The 18,729-nt window shown below is 40.9% G+C and overlaps 1 protein-coding gene across 2 annotated transcripts in view; it reads left to right on the forward strand.

The window, feature by feature from the left end:
- vgll4b (vestigial-like family member 4b) overlaps positions 1–18,729 on the forward strand; it is a 42,889-nt gene that overhangs the window by 16,758 nt on the left and 7,402 nt on the right. The window contains exons 1-2 of one of the 2 annotated variants that reach the window (XM_031301659.2): positions 2,197–2,572; positions 9,508–9,739. In XM_031301659.2, the coding sequence (XP_031157519.1) occupies positions 2,488–2,572; positions 9,508–9,739 (317 nt within the window). In that variant the 5' untranslated portion in view covers positions 2,197–2,487. Of the gene's footprint in view, positions 1–2,196; positions 2,573–9,507; positions 9,740–18,729 lie in introns of those variants that run through there. The other variant, XM_031301661.2, reaches the window with a different exon arrangement.

Below are 18,729 nucleotides of genomic sequence, written 5' to 3' on the forward strand. Positions count from 1 at the left end.
TAGTCTGTTAATCCAGTTGTGAGCTGTGTTAGAAGTTAGAGCCCTGTTAGTAAGACAGAGATCAGCAAAGCAGCCATAACTTTACTTTACTTCGTTTGATAAATGTAATCTACAGTGCTTTTAACCTGCGTGGAGCCCAGGATATAACATTAAATCTACCTGCCTGAAAGCTTTATCTCCTCCTTTTAGGTTTCTCATAATTTATCATCTCTCTTGCTGTTTTCCTTGTTCTTTCCTTGTTGTATTTAGTCATGCGAGTCTTACCAAAGCAAAGAGCTGGGGGTCCAGTTATTTTGTGTATAACTGCTTGGAGTTGTCTTTGGTTGTTAATTAACCTCCATTGTTCTGTGTTATAATACCTGAGACAAGACAAAGTGGCTTTATACGGTACACAATACATATTTTTCTCTGCATTAATGAAACCTGCTTATGTGATAAATGAAGAGTTTTAAAGAAAATAAGCATCTTTTTCTTTCTCTGCATGTTCATTTCTTAATTTGCTTGGATTCGGATCCCTGATTTACTAGGATTTGATCTTCATACACCATCTGGCTACAAATATTGGTCTGTTTTTCTCTGTCTTAATCTTTACTGATTAAGAAATTTAATTTAGGGCAAACGCACGATAAAGGCTTTACTGACTGAACTGCCTCTTCAGATAAATCAGTCACCCAAGTAACTAAATCCAATCTAACAGCAATCAACACATATATTGTATGATTATAAAGTATATATGAGCAAATGTAATTCAAAAGAATAAGTAATTCAAAGTTTGTATCCAAGCGAATTCTTATTGTGTCATCATCAGATTTTCTTTTGACATTTGTTTTCTTTCTGAGTCATTTCTATTGCTTTGAGTACATGTACATTTTGGCTTCAAAGCTGGGTCCAACCTATTGAGGTTGCAGTGATATCACAGGTATTTATTTCTTTGTCTGAGCTTTTCCTCTAATTTCCCGTCTGTGTGTTTTGCGGGTAGGTGTCACACGGCAAATGTGTGTTTGTGTATAAACTCACGTTCGAAAGTGCAGCCACACCCTGCTCATTGTGTTCTCACTTAAGTACACAGAGGCAACTGTTCTCCACTCTTTCCACACAAACCATGTAATATGATTACAGTCATATTCACATTCTATTCAGCTATGATAACGATACTCATTTACTTTTTTCATCCCATTTGCCTTTTTCCACATCATTCCCCTTTCATTGAAACCCAAACCTCGGTATAGCCCATCAGAAGCACCAGGGGGCAGGAGAGAACCACTCTGAAACTGAGGAGACTTTACTGGGCCTCTGGAGCTGTTTATATCCATTAACATCAACACAGTGAAGTTTGTTTTCCCTTCATTTGTAAGACAACTATAGGCAATTTGAACATATTTGTTGTCATATTGCACATAGAATATATAAATTGACTATTTTTTTCTTTTTACATGTATAACTCTGTCCATATACCTACCAGAGGGGTAATCTTGGTATAAAGAAAAATCCTAAATCTCTATATTATACTCTGTTCGGTTGTAAGAAGCCTGACACATTAAACAACTGTAGATTAAGGGGAAACCACCATCTTTGTTAAAAAAGAAATGGCTTACAAGCAAAACCCCATACAGAGAAGCACAGTTTCCTTGCTTTTTACCTTCCTGCCTTTTTTTTTTCTTTGTCTCTCTTCTGTCACTTTTAAGTTTTTCCTTCTCCTTTTCATTTGTCTGTTTATATTTCCTAGCTCCCTGCTTCCATATCTATGAACAATCACTGCATTATTCCCATACAGACAAGTGTACACTGACTTATCTAACTTTATAGCTTCTATGCTATCACTATAATATTTATGAAGGGATTCATACTCTGTGATAAGGTTATCAATCTTAACGTAGGCCTACTTTTTATGACATTTTTTAATCTTCTTAATTATCACTTATTACCTATTGCGACATAGGCCTATATCCTGTACCTCAACTATCTTGGGCATGTTTTATATTCTGTGGCAAAACTACGAGATTGGTAGCCTCCTTGTTATGCATTTTCTATACTTTATACCTCCCTACAAATTTAATATGGGATTACTGCAGCTCGTTGGGTGTCTGGATGTGTTTGGAGAGACTGATCTTGTGTGTAAAACATCTCTGATATTTGAGGCGCTCCAGGGATTTAGGGAGCATGCCCAGTGCGCCCCTCTCAGCAACAGAGGAAACCACTGGTGCAGCATAGGAGTCATACCAAGCATAGCCTGCGTGTCAGTGCAGTCGACTTACAGCTGGCTGTGAGGAGAACTGACGCTACTCTTTTTTTGTTGCTCTATCACCGCGATACATTTACCCATATTAAAAAAAAAACTTGGTGTCAATCTTCTCCGCAGGGTTTTATTTGTTTTTAAAGGGGGGTTTCTGTAAAACTAAAGTTGGAGGCTGGGCCTTTTAGCTTTTTGATCGTCGCTTGAGAGGAGAAGAAGAAAAAAGCTGGTCTTCTTTTGTAAAAACTCGATAAATGCTACTAACGAAAATGGACCTGTTGAACTACCAGTACCTGGACAAAATGAACAACAACAACATTGGCATACTCTGCTACGAAGGTAAACTGTTTGGGCTGTTTGTTTTTAAAACCTCGAAGTGCCCGTTGCTTTTAACGCTGTGAGTTAACGTTAGCGACGTTGTCGAAGTTTTCACTCAACTTACTTTAGCTAGCTTTCACCAAACCTTGCAGAGAAAAGTTGTAGCTTTCAACACATGTTGATTAATTGAATTTCTACTCGACTTATGAATAATAACCTTTCAACGGGTTGAACTTGATGCCCACTTTTTTTTAAACGTTAGCAACAAACGTTCTAATTTCACTATTAAGTAACGTTGGTTTTTTACGTTACTTATCTGAAAAACTGGAAGTGTGTTTATAAGTCCGTCATATCATTTTCTGATCTATTGACCACTTCTCAAAAAGAAGACCTGTCTAATGATTGAGACCAAAGGCTGACTAATAGACTTCAAGTGAATTGCATGGCGCTTCTCCAATGCTTACTAGTTGCTCAGTTATTCCGACTTTTTGCTTTGATTATTCACATCAACGTCTTGCATTCCTAACTGTGTGCTATTTGTGGTTATGTCTTCCCTTAGTTGAATCAGATTGTGACAAAGTCTTAATGATAGACAGTGTGTTGTTTAATGATTTGACCCAGTGTCTTTTTGATAGGGGCTGGGATTTATCTTCTCTTTGCTCTCGTCTTCTCAGTGTGGACTAAAAGTTATTTCTAGCATGAGCAGTGTATGATTTAATGTTATGTCATGAACGTACAGAGCAGAAGCTTCCATGTATTAACAAAGTGACTGACTTGGAAAGTGTAACTCCAGTCCTGTGCTCTGCAGTTAATGCTCCCATGTCAGGCATAATACCATCAGTCTTTATGGAGGCTAAATGCAAGTTCCTTCCTCTGTCCCTCTGCCCCTGATTTCTATTGCAACGTGCAGAATCAACTCCAACATTGGTAAGAAAAAAGTCCACTGAAGTCAGATTTTGACATGAACTGCAACTAATGATATATTTTTAAGCAAGGCATTACTACACATGACCTAGTTAAAAAAGACAGAACTGTATGATGTAATTGTTTTTTGAAGGTGGTGACTTTGACTTAGGCTATACAAAATACAAAAGGACAAAAGAAAGGAAAACATTTTCATGATAAACTGATCAGCAGGCTTTTTTTCATCTCTGCTGGGGAGTAGCCTACCATAGCCTACTATCCCCCTACTGCTGCTGTGTCACAGTTAGCAGCTCCTCTCTACATGTATCATATAATGAACTTTTAATAGCACTCCTATTAAGACTGTGTGACTGAAAAGCATTTTGCAGTTTTGCAGGAAGGGTCAGAGAGGCAGGTGGCCAAGTGCCATTTTATAGAAGCAGGTAGAGGGAATATGTTTTTTAAAGTGGTTGAGCGTGTGATTATGGTCTTTGTCAACAGCGTTGTGCTTTTGTCTGTTGTGGAAAAAAAGACGTGTTGCTGTAATTTCTGTTTGACAAACTGTTAGATCCAAAATTCTTGCTTTTAGGCATGTGACTTTTCAAGTTTTGCTCAGGAGTTTTGGCACACATGCAATTTTTGTGAAATTTCAGTAATGGTAGAAGTTCACTCCTCAGTGCAGTGATGGTGTTGTAGATAAGACTGCCTCTGGCCTGGGATTGAAGCCAACCAGAAGGGTTTTCTGTGTCACTGTAAAGCTTAATCTTTCTCAGGTTTCAACATGTCTATCTCAGTGAAGAAAATTACAGGAGTGAAGAGGGGAAGCACATCTCTGCAGAATTAGCCTATCTATTGGTTTTTCTGTTTTTGTATGTGTTGTTTTTAGCGAACTAGAGCTAAAATATGACTCCATAATGATAAGAAAACAAATAAAAGAAAAAGGAAAAGTGCCAACCAGTGAAAGAGTGAAAGAAAAGCCCTTCATGTTCGAACATGTTGAGCCAAGAAGGGGTTGGAGAAGCGTTGTGATATTGTTGGTGTGCTGACTTGCTAGTGTATGCCTGAGCACCCATACTCAAATACATTCCCTGACATATGCACACATAAATGCTTATATTGTACTCTGTCCCAAGAGCTTCATTTGTATTCTTAAGCTTTCACAATGTTGTCATCATCAACATTTATTGACACTTAGCCTAACGAGTTATCTCACGTGTGCACCATAGACTGTAAAAATAGTGGACGTTGCATCCGCAAAGCCTCGAGTTTGGCGATACGGCTGTCGCCATCTTGGTTTTTTTGCAAATGGGAAGTGGCGATTTTTGACGAGAGGGTGGAGCTGGGGAGGATGACGCGGCCAAGTCAGTGTTGTTTATGGTTTCAATGGCGCTGCGCTGAGCTAAATGCTAACAAGGGAACGTTGCCGATTTTCTATCTTTCTGAAGCGAGTCATCCAGTGGACGGTAACCGGCTGGTAAACGCGGACTCCGGGTACTGCCGCTATTCATGGAAGTACAGAACATCGGCAAACACTACCATAAGGTACCAGTTAACACTAGCTGTAGTTGGCATACAGCTGAACAAGACCTTTTTAGGTGACTAAATGTTTCAATTAACTTGAAAACACAGTGAGAGGGTCAAAGTTTAAGATGAAAACATGGACAATACCCAAAAACAAGTTCATGGCTATTTAAACTATTTTAATATACACAGTGCCATGAATAGCATTGCCAAGCCTCTGTCATGATTAACAGGTTGGCTTGTAGCCACGCCCTAAAGCATCCCCTGCTTTATCACAATTTTAAAATAAATAGGACCATAATTTACAAAATGAACATCATGTTGTATTGAAGAAGACTTGAAACTAGCGATTGAGGCCATATACTCATGAAAATGTTTGCTGAGGTAGGCCTAATAAATCAAGTGAGAAGTAGGGTCATTTTCTCATATTCTATAGAAACGGACTTGTTTTTGCAACCAGTGGAGTCGCCCCCTGCTGGAAATTGGATAGAATGCATGTTTGAGGCACTTCCGCATTGGCTTAATTTTTCAGGCCCGGATGCTTGGTCCATTATTTATACAGTCTATGGTGTGTACCCGTACCCTGATCAAGACAAGTGTTAAGTGTGTTACAGTATGTGACATATTCAAACATACACATACACTACACAATCTGATGCCTATATAACCATATAAATCCAATAGTTGGATTAAAGTGTTTGGATAATTTGCACTATCCTGATTTCCCCAGTAATCTGGATTTAATGATTTGTTTGAGGATCAGGTCTATTTTTGGAATAATGTGAAGTGACGTACAGCAAGCATCTTGTCGACGACAAAACCAGGAATCTCAACCTTTCCTTGTGTGCCCTTTAGCGCCCATTATATTATACTGTATCACATTATTACATTAACATTGTTGTTAAAGTTACTGATTAAGGAAGTCCATCATTTGCTAATCAGCAATGCCAAGTTGTCTACATGTGCAGCATTGTAAACGATTGCTCCAGTCTCCTGCAATACCACACCAGCTGATTGTTCCCATTTAATTTCAAATCATATTATTTTCCAACCACATTAAGCTGTCCTGTTGATTCTATATTTGGAAATGATTTTTTTTTAGCCATTTGTCTGATTGATTGATTTGCTTTCAGACTCTGTTGAAAGACATGTGCTATATGCAATGTTTTATCACTCTGTCCCTCACTTTCTCTGTTTGTCCATCTGTTCATCTCTCTCTCTCTCTCGCTCTCCCCAGCTCTCCCTTTCTGTAAAGCTGCTATCAGTTGTAGGCCTGACAGGGAGGGGTGCAGGGGAATGCTGACTGTCCATTTTTGCTGCTGAGCAGTAGGAAATAAACAAGGTTGAAAACCTCCTCAAAGCCATACACTTTTGTCAATTTCTCTCCCTCTTTGTCTGTCTGTCTGTCTTGCTCTCCCTTCCTCTCACTGCCAGAGATCAAACCAATCTAACATCCGGTTTAAAAGTTCAGCTCACACAGACTAGAACTTCTGTGTAAGAGTTTTTTTGTATGTCCTTTTAAGTATTTAAAGCCTAAAACCTCTATGGGCCTAGAAAATAAAGGCAACCCAGAGGGCCAAGTTCAGGTTACAGAGGAACTCGGCCAAAAATAATCACTTTGACACTTTGCAGAGAGAGAGTGGAGGGCATGCTTGGACTCATCCTTTTTTAAGTATCTGAAGGGGGAAAGGCGAGAGGGAGAAAGCTAGAGGGAAATGAACAGATAGAGGGGTTCACCTCTGTTTGTAATCCAATCTCATCGTGATTCCAAGCTGTTTGAAGTTCTGTCAAGAGAAACGGGCTTTGATCATGTGAACCTAATAAACTGAAAGAGCAGAGAGGGGAAAGGATAGAATGGAGTTTTACTTCTGTGCTACAGCCCTCCTTCCAAGCATTTTCTCTTAAATTGCAACAATCTTTATGTACAGAACATATGTAGAATAGATAAACATGATGGTAAATATAAGCGAGTCCTCTAGCATTATTATTATGTGCTTCTTCCTATTTCTGCATTTTATTTTACCTGCTGCTGTACAGATATCATTCAGTTACATTCCTACGACTTCAGAAACACCAATACTCACATTGTACTATTAAAAGTCTGTCATGGTAAAAGAGGCATGCCTCATACAGGTAAGTTTTTGAAGTAAATGTCTTAAGTCAAATTATCAATTCTTTAAACACTTAACAAAAACTGAACAAAATCATAACCTTCATAAACGTAGGATTTATTGCAGGGCTGCATTAGTTTTAGATAGGTGTACCTAATTAGTAACTGAGTGTAATGTTGCTCAGTTCACTGTTGAGTAGCAGTTAGGTCAACAGTGTTTGAATCTAAACGGTCAAATGTCTTATTTATTTGCAGGGGAAACACTCACAGATTCACCCCTTGTTGAGCGCTTCACTACTGAACCACTGACAAGCTATTATCTGTCCTGGATCCTGATTGGACAGCGTGGTGTCACAGTCTCCCTTCTTTTATTGCCATCCCTCTGTCCTGCCAAAAACAATGATGTCACCCTTGTTGCCATGGTACACAGTGGGGCGAGCAGGAACATGCCAGAGAGAAAGAGAAGGGGGAGGAGCTGCTGCTGTGTTTGAGAGGCCATGCTAAAACTAAACATACATAGAGGAACAGTGGAGGAATAGAGCACACATTTTAGAGTGTGTGTGTGGGTGGCTACGGCCTTCTGAATGACTTAATGATATAATTGTTATCAGTCGTAGTATTACCGGTTTAAACTTGTTATACATGCATCCAAAAGTCAGTGTTTCCTCTCCAGTTAAGACAGCTCAGAAAATGTTTGCAGGGAACAAACAGTACAGTATAATGGCGCTAGCCCCTATTTTCCATCAGGCGCGTCTGCTATGCTTTCCCGGAGGCGCAGCGGCCCCTCGAGCAATTGTGGCCATTCAAGTCAATGCTTGATATTCCACCACCCGCGTCGTGGCGCGTCCCAGAAGCGTGCATGAAGTGCCTCTGCGCTCCGATAAAGATACGCGCCAGGGCTATTTTCACGCGAGCTGCGGGACGTTTGAACCACTGGGCAGGAAGTGAAACCGAGAGAGCATCCAGTCAATTTACCAAAAGACACCCTCCAATTTTGTATACGTCTCCTCTACCACACCATGGACGAGGAGAGATCCGTCTTGGAGGTGGAACAACATAATAGACATCACAGGTCCTTTTTATGAGGACAGCACCAAGAGAAAGCATGGACTTTAATTACAGGAGTGCTTGTAGTGAAAGGTAGATGCTAGCTTAAAAAACACATGATTGTTCTTTCAAGTACTTGTAGAGACAATAAAATCTGCTCCCGGTGTGGTATGGCGCGTGGTGTAGGACGGAACAAAACCGCGGTGCAGCCAGAACGCAGCACCGATGCACTCGGTGGAAAATCTGGGTAACAGTATTTAAAGCCTTTAAAGTTCTTTTCATTTGTAAAATCCTATTATCACCTTTTTTAATTTTTCAAAAATAAACCATTGATTTAGATCCTCATCAATCAATAATAATTAAAAAAGAGCAATGTCCACTAGATTCATTACTACTTTGTACCTTTTATTTTGTTTATTACTGCATGTCTAAATTGTAAGTCATGTAATTAGTTAGCATAGCAGAATAAGCAATTTAAAACATTTAATACAATACTGTTTGAATGATTCAATCTCTATTGTGTTAGTAACTAACTGTTTTTGCTATGGGAGTAGTTATGGAGGAAGCTGCACATAAGAATGGGAGTTTTAGTCTGAGCTTTATGTTTTGTTTGGGAAAAGTCAGACAGATACATGAGGCCGAAGCAGTGGAAAGTCCCAGTGCTGAGACAGAGCCAGTGGTAGTTTTCCTGATTCTCTTTTGCTCTTACTCCCACTCACTGACGACTTTGTAGGCCTCCTGCACTAGGACAGCACTGGAAATTTGCAGAGAGAGTCAGACACACAAAGAGAAATAGTTCACATCAAACGCACAAACGTATGCAGAAACCATCCACAACTATTTCTTCCAAAACATTCCTAACCAGATACTCCTCTGCTTATGCCAGAGGTTTGTACCTCACTCAGCAAACTGTATAAGTCAACAAAATCCAAAGTTTGAGCTGGAACACAGCATGTATAGTAACACTGTCATGAAGTAGTTTTTGTGGTCAGCTTGTTTAAAGTGGCAATAAAACAGTTGCCTTCTACTTGAAAATACCACAATCTTGACAAATTATCATAATTTACATTTATGGCAAAGCGTCTTTTTGGAAGTGTAATCAAGTCATTTGACAGCAACGGAGCAAGTGTCAGTTCATACGACATGTTTGAAATTGTACAGTTGAACAGTTTTTTTTTTTTAAAATTTGTGCTGGTGCTATACTTTAAATTTGGTCTGGTTTTATCTTCTTTTCCTCTATCAGAGTTTATGTAAAGGTGGAGCTCACCTGATCTCTGCCTTATTGACAAACATTGGAATAGAGGTTGAACATCACTTCCCTAACCCTTCGTAACTCTCTACCTCTTCTTTATCTTTTCTTGTCTTCCCTCCTCAGGTGAAGCCGCTTTAAGGGGTGACCCCAGACTCCTGTCTCTGTCCTCGTCTTCCTCATCCTCCTCTTCTTCGTCGTCATCGTCGTCCTCATCTTCCTCCTCCATCTCCAACCACAGGACAGGTCCTCCTCCCATTAGCCCCACCAAGAGGAAGCTAAGCGGGGACCAGGGGGACAGCGACATGGACGATAACGAGCATGTGGCAAAGATGAGCCGACTGTTTGCTACACAGCTGTGAGTACACATATCGAGCAACACTCAATTATTGTTGCATGAGTGAACAGGCATTTAGACACTTTCTAATACAATCCATTATAAACCTTAACATTTAGTCATTTTCTAGATGCTCATTTTCTGAGGGGCTAGTAAAAAATCATGTATCTTCAATTTTTCTATCCCTGCATCTTTCTCTTTTTGGTCTGTTTCTCTCACAAACACACAGTGTGGCCATTGAGGAGCTCACCTCGCTCCCTAGAAGCTACATATACACACGTACAAAACTCACTGTTTTTAAAAGAAGTCATTTTTTTTTACTCGTTTATGCCAGTGTTTCTATTGGCCATGTGTTTTGCGGGCTCTTCCCTTGGTGAAGCTGTGCACAGGCAGGCTTTCTCAGAAGTCCCAGTTTGGACTCCAGGGTGCTATGCCAGGTTTAGCTGGCTCCACAGTGTTCTCCTTATAGCTGCAGGTCTTTGGAAGCTTGGAAACAGGGACTGCACAACAGCAAGATTACTCACATCTCCAACGTTCCCACATTCCCACTTCCAGAGATTCCAGAGATTCTGGAGCGCTGATTGGCTGTAAAGGACTGCTGGGGCCAGGGGCAATGGAGTCAAAGCAGCTCCCCCACACACACACACACACACACACACACACACACACACACACACACACACACACACACACACACACACACACACACACACACACACACACACACACACACACACACACACACACACACACACACACACACACACACACACACACACACACTCGGTTTGACTGAGTCAGTCATGGGACTCCAGCCATTGCTATTTATTGCAGAGAGTCAAGGAGATGTTAGGTAGAGCTGTGCAGTTTTGTGTGCATGCTAATTCTTCAGTATGTCTTGTTGCTGAAAATATAAGTAATTTGTATTAATGACAGCTGTTGTTTTATGTCACTTGTTTATTGCAGTTGTGTTTGTCAGTCAACATGGCTGTGAGGTGACACAATGGAACACAGTAGATGCAATGCTGGATATACTGGAAGCCCTGGATTAAGAGTAGAGCACAGTTACTGACAGTGTATTAATGTGGTAAATTTGTGCATCTATGTGGATGCACAAGCAGTACATATTGCCATTTGTGCACACTTGCACAAACCCTTGCTGCACATTTGCATATTAAGGAAATGGTTGATTTGAAATCACTGTTGAAGAAATTCTTAGTATCAAACACCACATTTAGACTTTAAAGGTTACTCTGGAAAGTCTGCAGCTGTAGTCGGCTTGTATTCATAGCAATTACAATTAATTGCAATGGAGAACCAGAGTTGTAGCAAACGATCAGAATCACTCATGCAGTATAATTCACTCCTGACAAAATAATCTAAATGTTCAGTATGTTCCAAACACACACACTAAATACACTACTTTTTCGGTCGTAACGTATTAGCAGTTTATTGGTGAAGCAGTGGTTGTTGGGAACATAATGAGCAGAATACAGATAATGAATAAATCGGCAATAAATCTAAGAAGATTCTGTTTTTTTAAGGGCTTATACCTTGTTAGTCTCACCACGACAAAAGTAATTGCAGAAGTTGTATCTGTTCACTTGCTTGTTTGACATAGCAGCGATATTTTTGCGTGGCTTATGTTACAGGTAGGAAATCTGTGGCACATGGGGAAGGGTCTTTGTTCCTTCATTTTGTGACCGTTTGGGATCACATAACAAAAGATTAGCTTGTGGGTCTTGACATTAGTGCAGAGTCATCTTGTTTTCTGTTACAGATGTGTCAGTGGTGGGAGAATTAACACTATACTCTTTATCCAGGCAGTAAATCCATCTTCCCACTTGGTGTTTTATTCTGTTGTCTCAGTAGTTTTTCACTCTCTGCGAGATATTTTTGATGCACGATGCGGTTAACTGCATACATTGATAAGCAAATTCTCCTACTCGTGTATCACGAGTTGGATTTTGTTTTGTAAGTAGGTCTGCCAAAGTACAATGGGACTTATTGTCATATCAGCTTTCAGTTGGTGTCTATGAAAATAAAACTGATCTAAAAAGTCTGTGATGTTGAAGACTTTTTAAACTGCTCATTGTACAATGAACCCATGATGAACCATAATCCCTTTATTTAATCTTCACTTTAATTATGACCTCAAAGTCATTTGGCTATGTGCTGTAGGTTAATCTCAACCCAAGAAAAGTCAATTGCTAGTTGACTTGCTGCAACCTGAAGTTAAATCCAGGGCTTTCTCCATAGCTTCATCAAGATATATATTTTTTAAACCCATTTGCCTCTGGGCCATCCTAAATGTATCTTTTTTTAGTCATTTAATTTGAGGTTTCTCTGAGGGCATTCTTTCCCTGGCAAAGGTAACTGCTGAGTGACTTGTTGAAACCTGCAGTCGGAGACTGAAAAGTTTTTCTCCTCTTTTGAACTGTCCAAAGATCAGTGCTTACACTAAAGTGGAGAATGATGGGTTGTTGTTACAGAAAAAGTCAAGCTAAAAATGGCGGGTTAAGACAGCCTCTTCAGTCGACACGTCTTTATTTAACATAAACAAGCTTTCTGCTTCATTTAACTCATCTAACAGTTGTAGGAACAGTGATTAGGTTTAATTTGAAAATGATGGACTTGGTTCTTGGGAAAAAGCTAGACAGAAAACCAGAAAATGAACCCCTTCACTGCACGCACACACACAGACACGCACGCACACACACAGACAGACAGACAGACACACACAGACACGCACACACACAGACACGCACACACACAGACACGCACACACACAGACACGCACACACACAGACACGCACACAGACAGACACGCACACACACAGACACACAGACACGCACACACAGACACGCACGCACACACACACACACACACACACAGACACAGACACGCACACAGACACGCACAGACAGACACACACACACACACACACACACATACACACACACACACACACACACACACACGCTCAGTTCAAATGTCCAGAGATGGTTATCTGACACCATTCTAGCTGTTGGATTTTGCTGTCTGCTTCTGTCTGTGTAGCTTGTTTTAGTCTGCACGAATTGCTCTGCTCAGTGTTGACTGTTCCTGCATGTTTTTAGGAGCTTTTGTGGTCATTCTCCTCACAACAACTTTTTCTCTGTGTGCTGAGCTGGCTTTATCAGTTGCTAAAAAATGTGTGTTATTGTCGAGCTGCTTGTAGTTGGCTTTCTTTTATCTGTAAGTTCAGTCATATTTTTCGGTGAGTGTACACACAGACAGACACCTGACCTGACACCTCAGACTTGAGCTGGCTATTAAGGAGGAAGCTCAGGTTTCTTTTGTTGTCCAATCAAAACAAGCTGAAGTCAGGGGGGAGGCACAGGCTGGGGTGATAGAAAGAAAACTTTTTCTTTTTTTTTATGTGGGACGGTATTAACAGGCATGCTAAATGAGTGGATTTTGCTTTTGTCTACAGCCTGTGTATTTAAGTTTGTGGTTGTGAGTATATTTTTCTCAGCCGTCTTAGTGCTTTAATAGTGAAGTCACTATTGCAATACAGACAAGTTTATGGCATGGTAAATTCTGCATATAAAAGGAAGGCTGATATGTTGACGTGATCTCTATGTCTGCACCGAGTCTGCATGTGTCTGCAGGTATGCACATGTGTTGTTGTGTGCACTGTCCGTACATGCATGTGTTCGCCCATCTGTGATCGTGTGTGTGGTGAGAGGGCTCCTTGTCAGGCAGCAGGGGATACTTTCTCATTTTCTCTGAGGAGTAGGAGGAGTCTTGAACAAAGAAGCCTTATCCTGTCCACTGGAGCCTGCGGGCTGGAAGCTTGCTGCTGCCTGCTTGCCTGCCCGCCACTCTGCAGTTGTAGACCCGCCAGAATAAAAGTCCTCTTGCTCAGCTGTTTCATTCCTCCTTAAGAATAAGAGTAGGGATGCACGGATATGAACATTTTGACCAATTAACTGTTATTTACAAATGTCTACATGATAGGTATAAAACAAGCTGCTATGATAATCATATTTTGTACATACTGAAAAACGTGTAAACAATGTCTGGTAGTCATTACCTGGAGCAAATGTTCCCATTGTTGTTCTTGGTTATGCTCTTAATCTGGGTGAATTGCCCTTTCTTTTCATGTCATTATTTGAATCGCTGAAAAATCAGACATATTGACAATGATTCAGAGGTTTGATATCAAGCTACATGTTTTCACAGTAGTACGCACGTAATCTTTCTTTTGCATTCATGTTATGTTACTCTGAAAGGTAATTCTGTAGATATAAGACCTAAAAGCAAAATCCAATTTAGTCAGTTTGCTGCAGTAAGTACTGTAGCATACAGAAACCACAGCTGCTTTCTACTGGGAACTTCAACAGTAACTTGTTCTCATGGAAGTTTCCCCATAGGCCAAATGGGGAGAAAGTGTGTGTGGGTGGGTGGGTGGTGGTGGGGAGGGGGGGCAGGTGAAGTCATTGTTACCCTCTTGTTTTTACATGGGACTGGACTATTTATGTGTGAGCATGTAAGAAAAGGAGGGAGAGCATGTGGGTGTTTTTTTTTTTTTTCTGTGTGTGTGTGCTCTCATGTTGTTTTCTTTGCCTTCTTGTTGTGGTTGTTCCCATATCCGATCTGTCCCAGCTTTGATAACAAAGGATTTTCTTCAGTTCTTTCTCTGCAGTCAGTTAGCTGTTAAATATATGCTTGATTTTATCAGCATTTCTGCATGAGTGGAAATCTGAAAGATTTAAAATGGCTGTGTAAAGAGATGTTTGGAAATGGTGCCAACGTTTATCTTTTTTGCTTTAGATATTAGGCATTGTTTATTTATTGTTTTATAATGCATGTTGTATGTCAAGTATGATTACTTGATGAATACCAATAATCTGTAAATCTGTCAATCTGTTAAGGTGTACTTTCTCTGTGTTTTGACTTTTCTATTTTAAAGAATACAAATATTATTGCTAACTTCCGCTCGGTCCCGCTACTAAAATCTGGACTGAGCAGAGAAAACTGGGTAGAGATGTTTGTATGCCTTATATACATTAGCCTATAGTCCTTGTGGCTCACTTTGTGTGTGTGTGTGTGTGTGTGTGTGTGTGTGTGTGTATTTGGGCCTGGTTGTAACCTGTGGTTGAGCCTTCATCCTCCTCTGCTTTTTTCTTTTTTGTCGTCTTCTCCTCTCTACGCCCTGATTCTTCCCAGATGTTTCCTGTGTGTGTGTGTGTGTGTGTGTGTGTGTGTGTGTGTGTGTGTGTGTGTGTGTCTCTCTCTCTCTCTGTTCTCGCTCTTTATTTATTTCTTAAAGGAGTAGGATATGAACCTCTGCCCACCGAAGATTTATAGTGAGGTTTTCTCTGAAGACTGTAGAACACAATTGTGAGAAAAGGCATAGAACTTTTATAGCTCCTGTATCTTTGCCTCAAGTAAAATATAGCTAACTCACCAAATTGGCAGTCTACTTTAGAGTTAACCCTGGAAATCTAAGCTATATATCTTTAAAGTCTTCAGTTCATATGTTCCTAGTTGTTTTGTTTAGTTTCCCATTGTGATAGTCAGGCAAGTTAGCTCATACAAAGCTGCTTGTTAAGCCAGCAAGAACAAATTAAGTGTTCAGATTTTACAGGAATACAGGCTCGCAACTGTGTTTTTTTTCTTTCTTTTTAAGTCATTCAAACATATGATCACAGTCGTGAGCTTTAACTTGAGGTTAACTTGAAGACAGGGTGTCATGTGAATGGTTACTTAAAAGGCTGTACTTAATGACAGATCTGAGTGGTGTAATATTGTTTAAGATATAAGACTATATCATTTATGTATTGAGGGTTGGACTCTCTGGGTTTTAAATTAAGGGATCTTCCAATGAATGCCCACCACAGTGTCTACCACTAATGCCAGGCTACACATAACCCATTCTCTAGTAAAATAGAATCAAATAGCTATATCCTCTCTATTTCATTGTGTCAAGATGTCCATTCTGATGTCAGTTACACAATTCTCATTTTCAAAAACAAAACAAAAAAAAGCCTGAAGTATCACCCCTCTCCACTCTTTGTACCTACAGTACAAAATTTGTACCTACAGTACAAATAACAGCACTGACACCACCTCAGTGCTGTGTGGTGTTAACTCCATATCAATACTTGATCCAAGAGTAATAAGTAACCCAGTAAACATTTATTGAGAAATGAGATTAAGCTGGGTCCCCAACCTCTCCCATTGTCTGCTCTCGCCTCTTATTTTATTCAGTTTGTCGGGCCCCCCCCACCCATACCTCTTGTAGGTGCCAAGTCCCAGAGTTCTCTACTTTTCAAAGGCCGTACCCCCCCTCTAGCCCCAGACATGGCAAACCTCTCTCTTCAGATCTAGCCCTTGTCACCAGCCCAATGTCGGTGTCTCATGTGTATCCCTAGCCGTTCACCCTTTGCATCCTCTCCCTCTCTCCCCAGCTGCGACCCTAATGATAATTGAGAGGTGAGTAAGAGAGACAAAGACACAGAGTGGTTTTTGAATACCAGAACCCTGGCATGAAATGCGGGTTTGGAGGGCAATCAGGCGAGGGGAAGGCGGGGGCGGCAGTGGATTCAACAGCTATGCCATTCATTGGATGGATTTGTTGATCCCGTTCACTGGCTTCTGCAACGGCCCCTCTTGTGTGAGGATGTGGGCATGTCTGCTCTTTGGCAATGATTAAAGTTTGGAACAACTTCCACAACCTAACTCAAGACCCAGCTGCGGGGAGGGGAGGAGAGAGAAAGGGCTTTATTAGAGCTTTATTATCGGTTTGCCTCTAAGCTAATCTGCCGATTGTTTATATTTGAAGATAACCGAGTTATACAGGAGGACTTTGGTTTATAGCATTTGATTAAAAGTTTCCTGAAGAAATAATTTAAACAATGTTTTCATTATTATGATCTAATTTGTATGTGATTTTCTCCACAATGCAGTTATTCTTTGACTATTTGATAAAGAAGGAAACAGAAAACTGATACCACTATGGGAAAACATGAAAGCTAGTTGGTGAGCTGTCGGCCAGGGTTTATGAAAGCGCTGCCAAGTCTTTCCCACTTCAACCTTCAGGAAGTTTGCTGCCGATTGTGAGAAAAAAAGATAAAGGGAGAAAGGGCGGGGGGGGGGGGGGGGGGGGTTTCTGCTAATGTAAGCTCTCGGCACAAATGAAGGAAACTACCGACCTCGCTCTTTCTTATAGTAGAGGTCCGGACCATTCACATTCAGCTCCCCCCTCCCCACCTCTCTGCAGCTCTTCCTCTCTCCCTCTCTGTATTCTGTGGAGACTATTTATTTGTGGAGGACGGTGCTGTGGGCTCCAGATGCTTGACCCAGCAGTCAGGTTGCCTGGTCACATGGATCTACAACTGTTTTCCTGAACTTGTTGTTTTGCATCCAACCAAAACCTTAAAGGGCTGCTGCAGCTTTTTCAATCTTGAGTCTGTTTTGTATTCTCATTCAGACTTTTTTCTGGAGAAATGCCTCCACACGGTATCTGGTGAAGAATCAAGAGGGAATTCCATAATGTATTCTGTCCACCAATGTTTGAGTGCAGCATGAATGTACTACATTGTACTGTTTTTTTCCCCCGATTGAGGATACAGGGTCTATGTAGTGTATGTGTCAGTGGAGGAAGGAGGAAGCCAGTGAGTGTATATATATTTGAATGGTTGTGTCTATGCATGTGGCTATGGAGTTGGAGAAAAAAGAAGAGATCGTAAGAGGCGAGTACAGTAAATCTTGCTCCCTGTAACTGGGCCTCAAATTGTAGGAGGGGAGTGGAGCTGCAGTGAGGGTGTAATACACACACACACACACACACACACACACACACACACACACACACAGAAGAGAGACGACATTTGATGCACTGAGCAAAATAATTGCTACCTGTTGAACTGCAAGCAAGTGTGCATAGTATCAGGCATCACCACTTCACTACATATCAAACATTTCAAAGTAATTATCTACAGAGCTGGGAGCTGGGGGGAAAAAAGAGGAGGCTGGCCAAAATCTGTGTTGTGTCAAATTTTTGTTACTTCAATCCCTTAACTGTATCGCTGCTTTTTCAATGATTAAAATATGAGCTCACAGATTGGAGGGAACAGAGGGATTTTGTTGTGGTGGGAATTGAGTCTCTTTCATATGGAAAGTGTGTGGACAATACACTTGTGCCGATTGGGGATCAGATCGTACATCGGTGATTGAAGAGATGATTGACGATTGGTGTTTCCTACGCCTATATTAAAGTGATTTTAACTAACTTACTATCACAACTAAGATGTTATAAAAAAAATAATATCTAGAGTCTGTACCATTCTGTTTATTTAGAGATATTTCTGGTGGAGCGGTAAGTCCGCCCGCTGAGCCACATTAATCAGCACGAGTGATTAGTAAGTTTTAAATCCTTAACGTTAATTACAAACCTGTCTTCCGTCTCTTTTCCATGGATCTGACGCTTGATGGGCTATGCTTCTTTCGGAGTCACTCAGCCTCCCTGGCTTCCCGGCTGCTGCCAGGGGACGGCTAACAGGAGCTAACGTTACATTAGGTCAGCACTGACTACTGGGGGCTAAGTTACAGCAGCTAACGTTAACGATTAAGTTTCCCTGGTACGGAGCCTTGCCTCCAACATAGCAAATAAACTACAGTAGTGTATCACTGCAACACTGAAGCAAAACGCTTTCAGCTTAACATTACCGCTGCACGTCGGCCCAACAGGAGGCGGGGCAGCTAAGCCAGCGACAACTTTTAGCAGATTAATTTAGTGTTTAGTGATTAGTGTTGAGATGCAGTTAGAGACAACTCCTCAGCTCGCGTCTATGCTGCATTAGCACTGCAGGATTTTCCTCAGACAGCAGTGATGGCAGCTGTCTTCGGGCTCACTGGAGAGATAAAGTTAATTCGCTGTACTGAGGAAACCACTTTAGAGCTTTGAACTTTGTACCCGTTTGCCCCTCTCTACAGGGATACCATCCATGTTGGATAAAGT

The sequence above is a fragment of the Sander lucioperca genome, chromosome 6 (genome assembly GCF_008315115.2).
Source record: "Sander lucioperca isolate FBNREF2018 chromosome 6, SLUC_FBN_1.2, whole genome shotgun sequence".
Lineage (NCBI taxonomy): Eukaryota > Metazoa > Chordata > Actinopteri > Perciformes > Percidae > Sander > Sander lucioperca.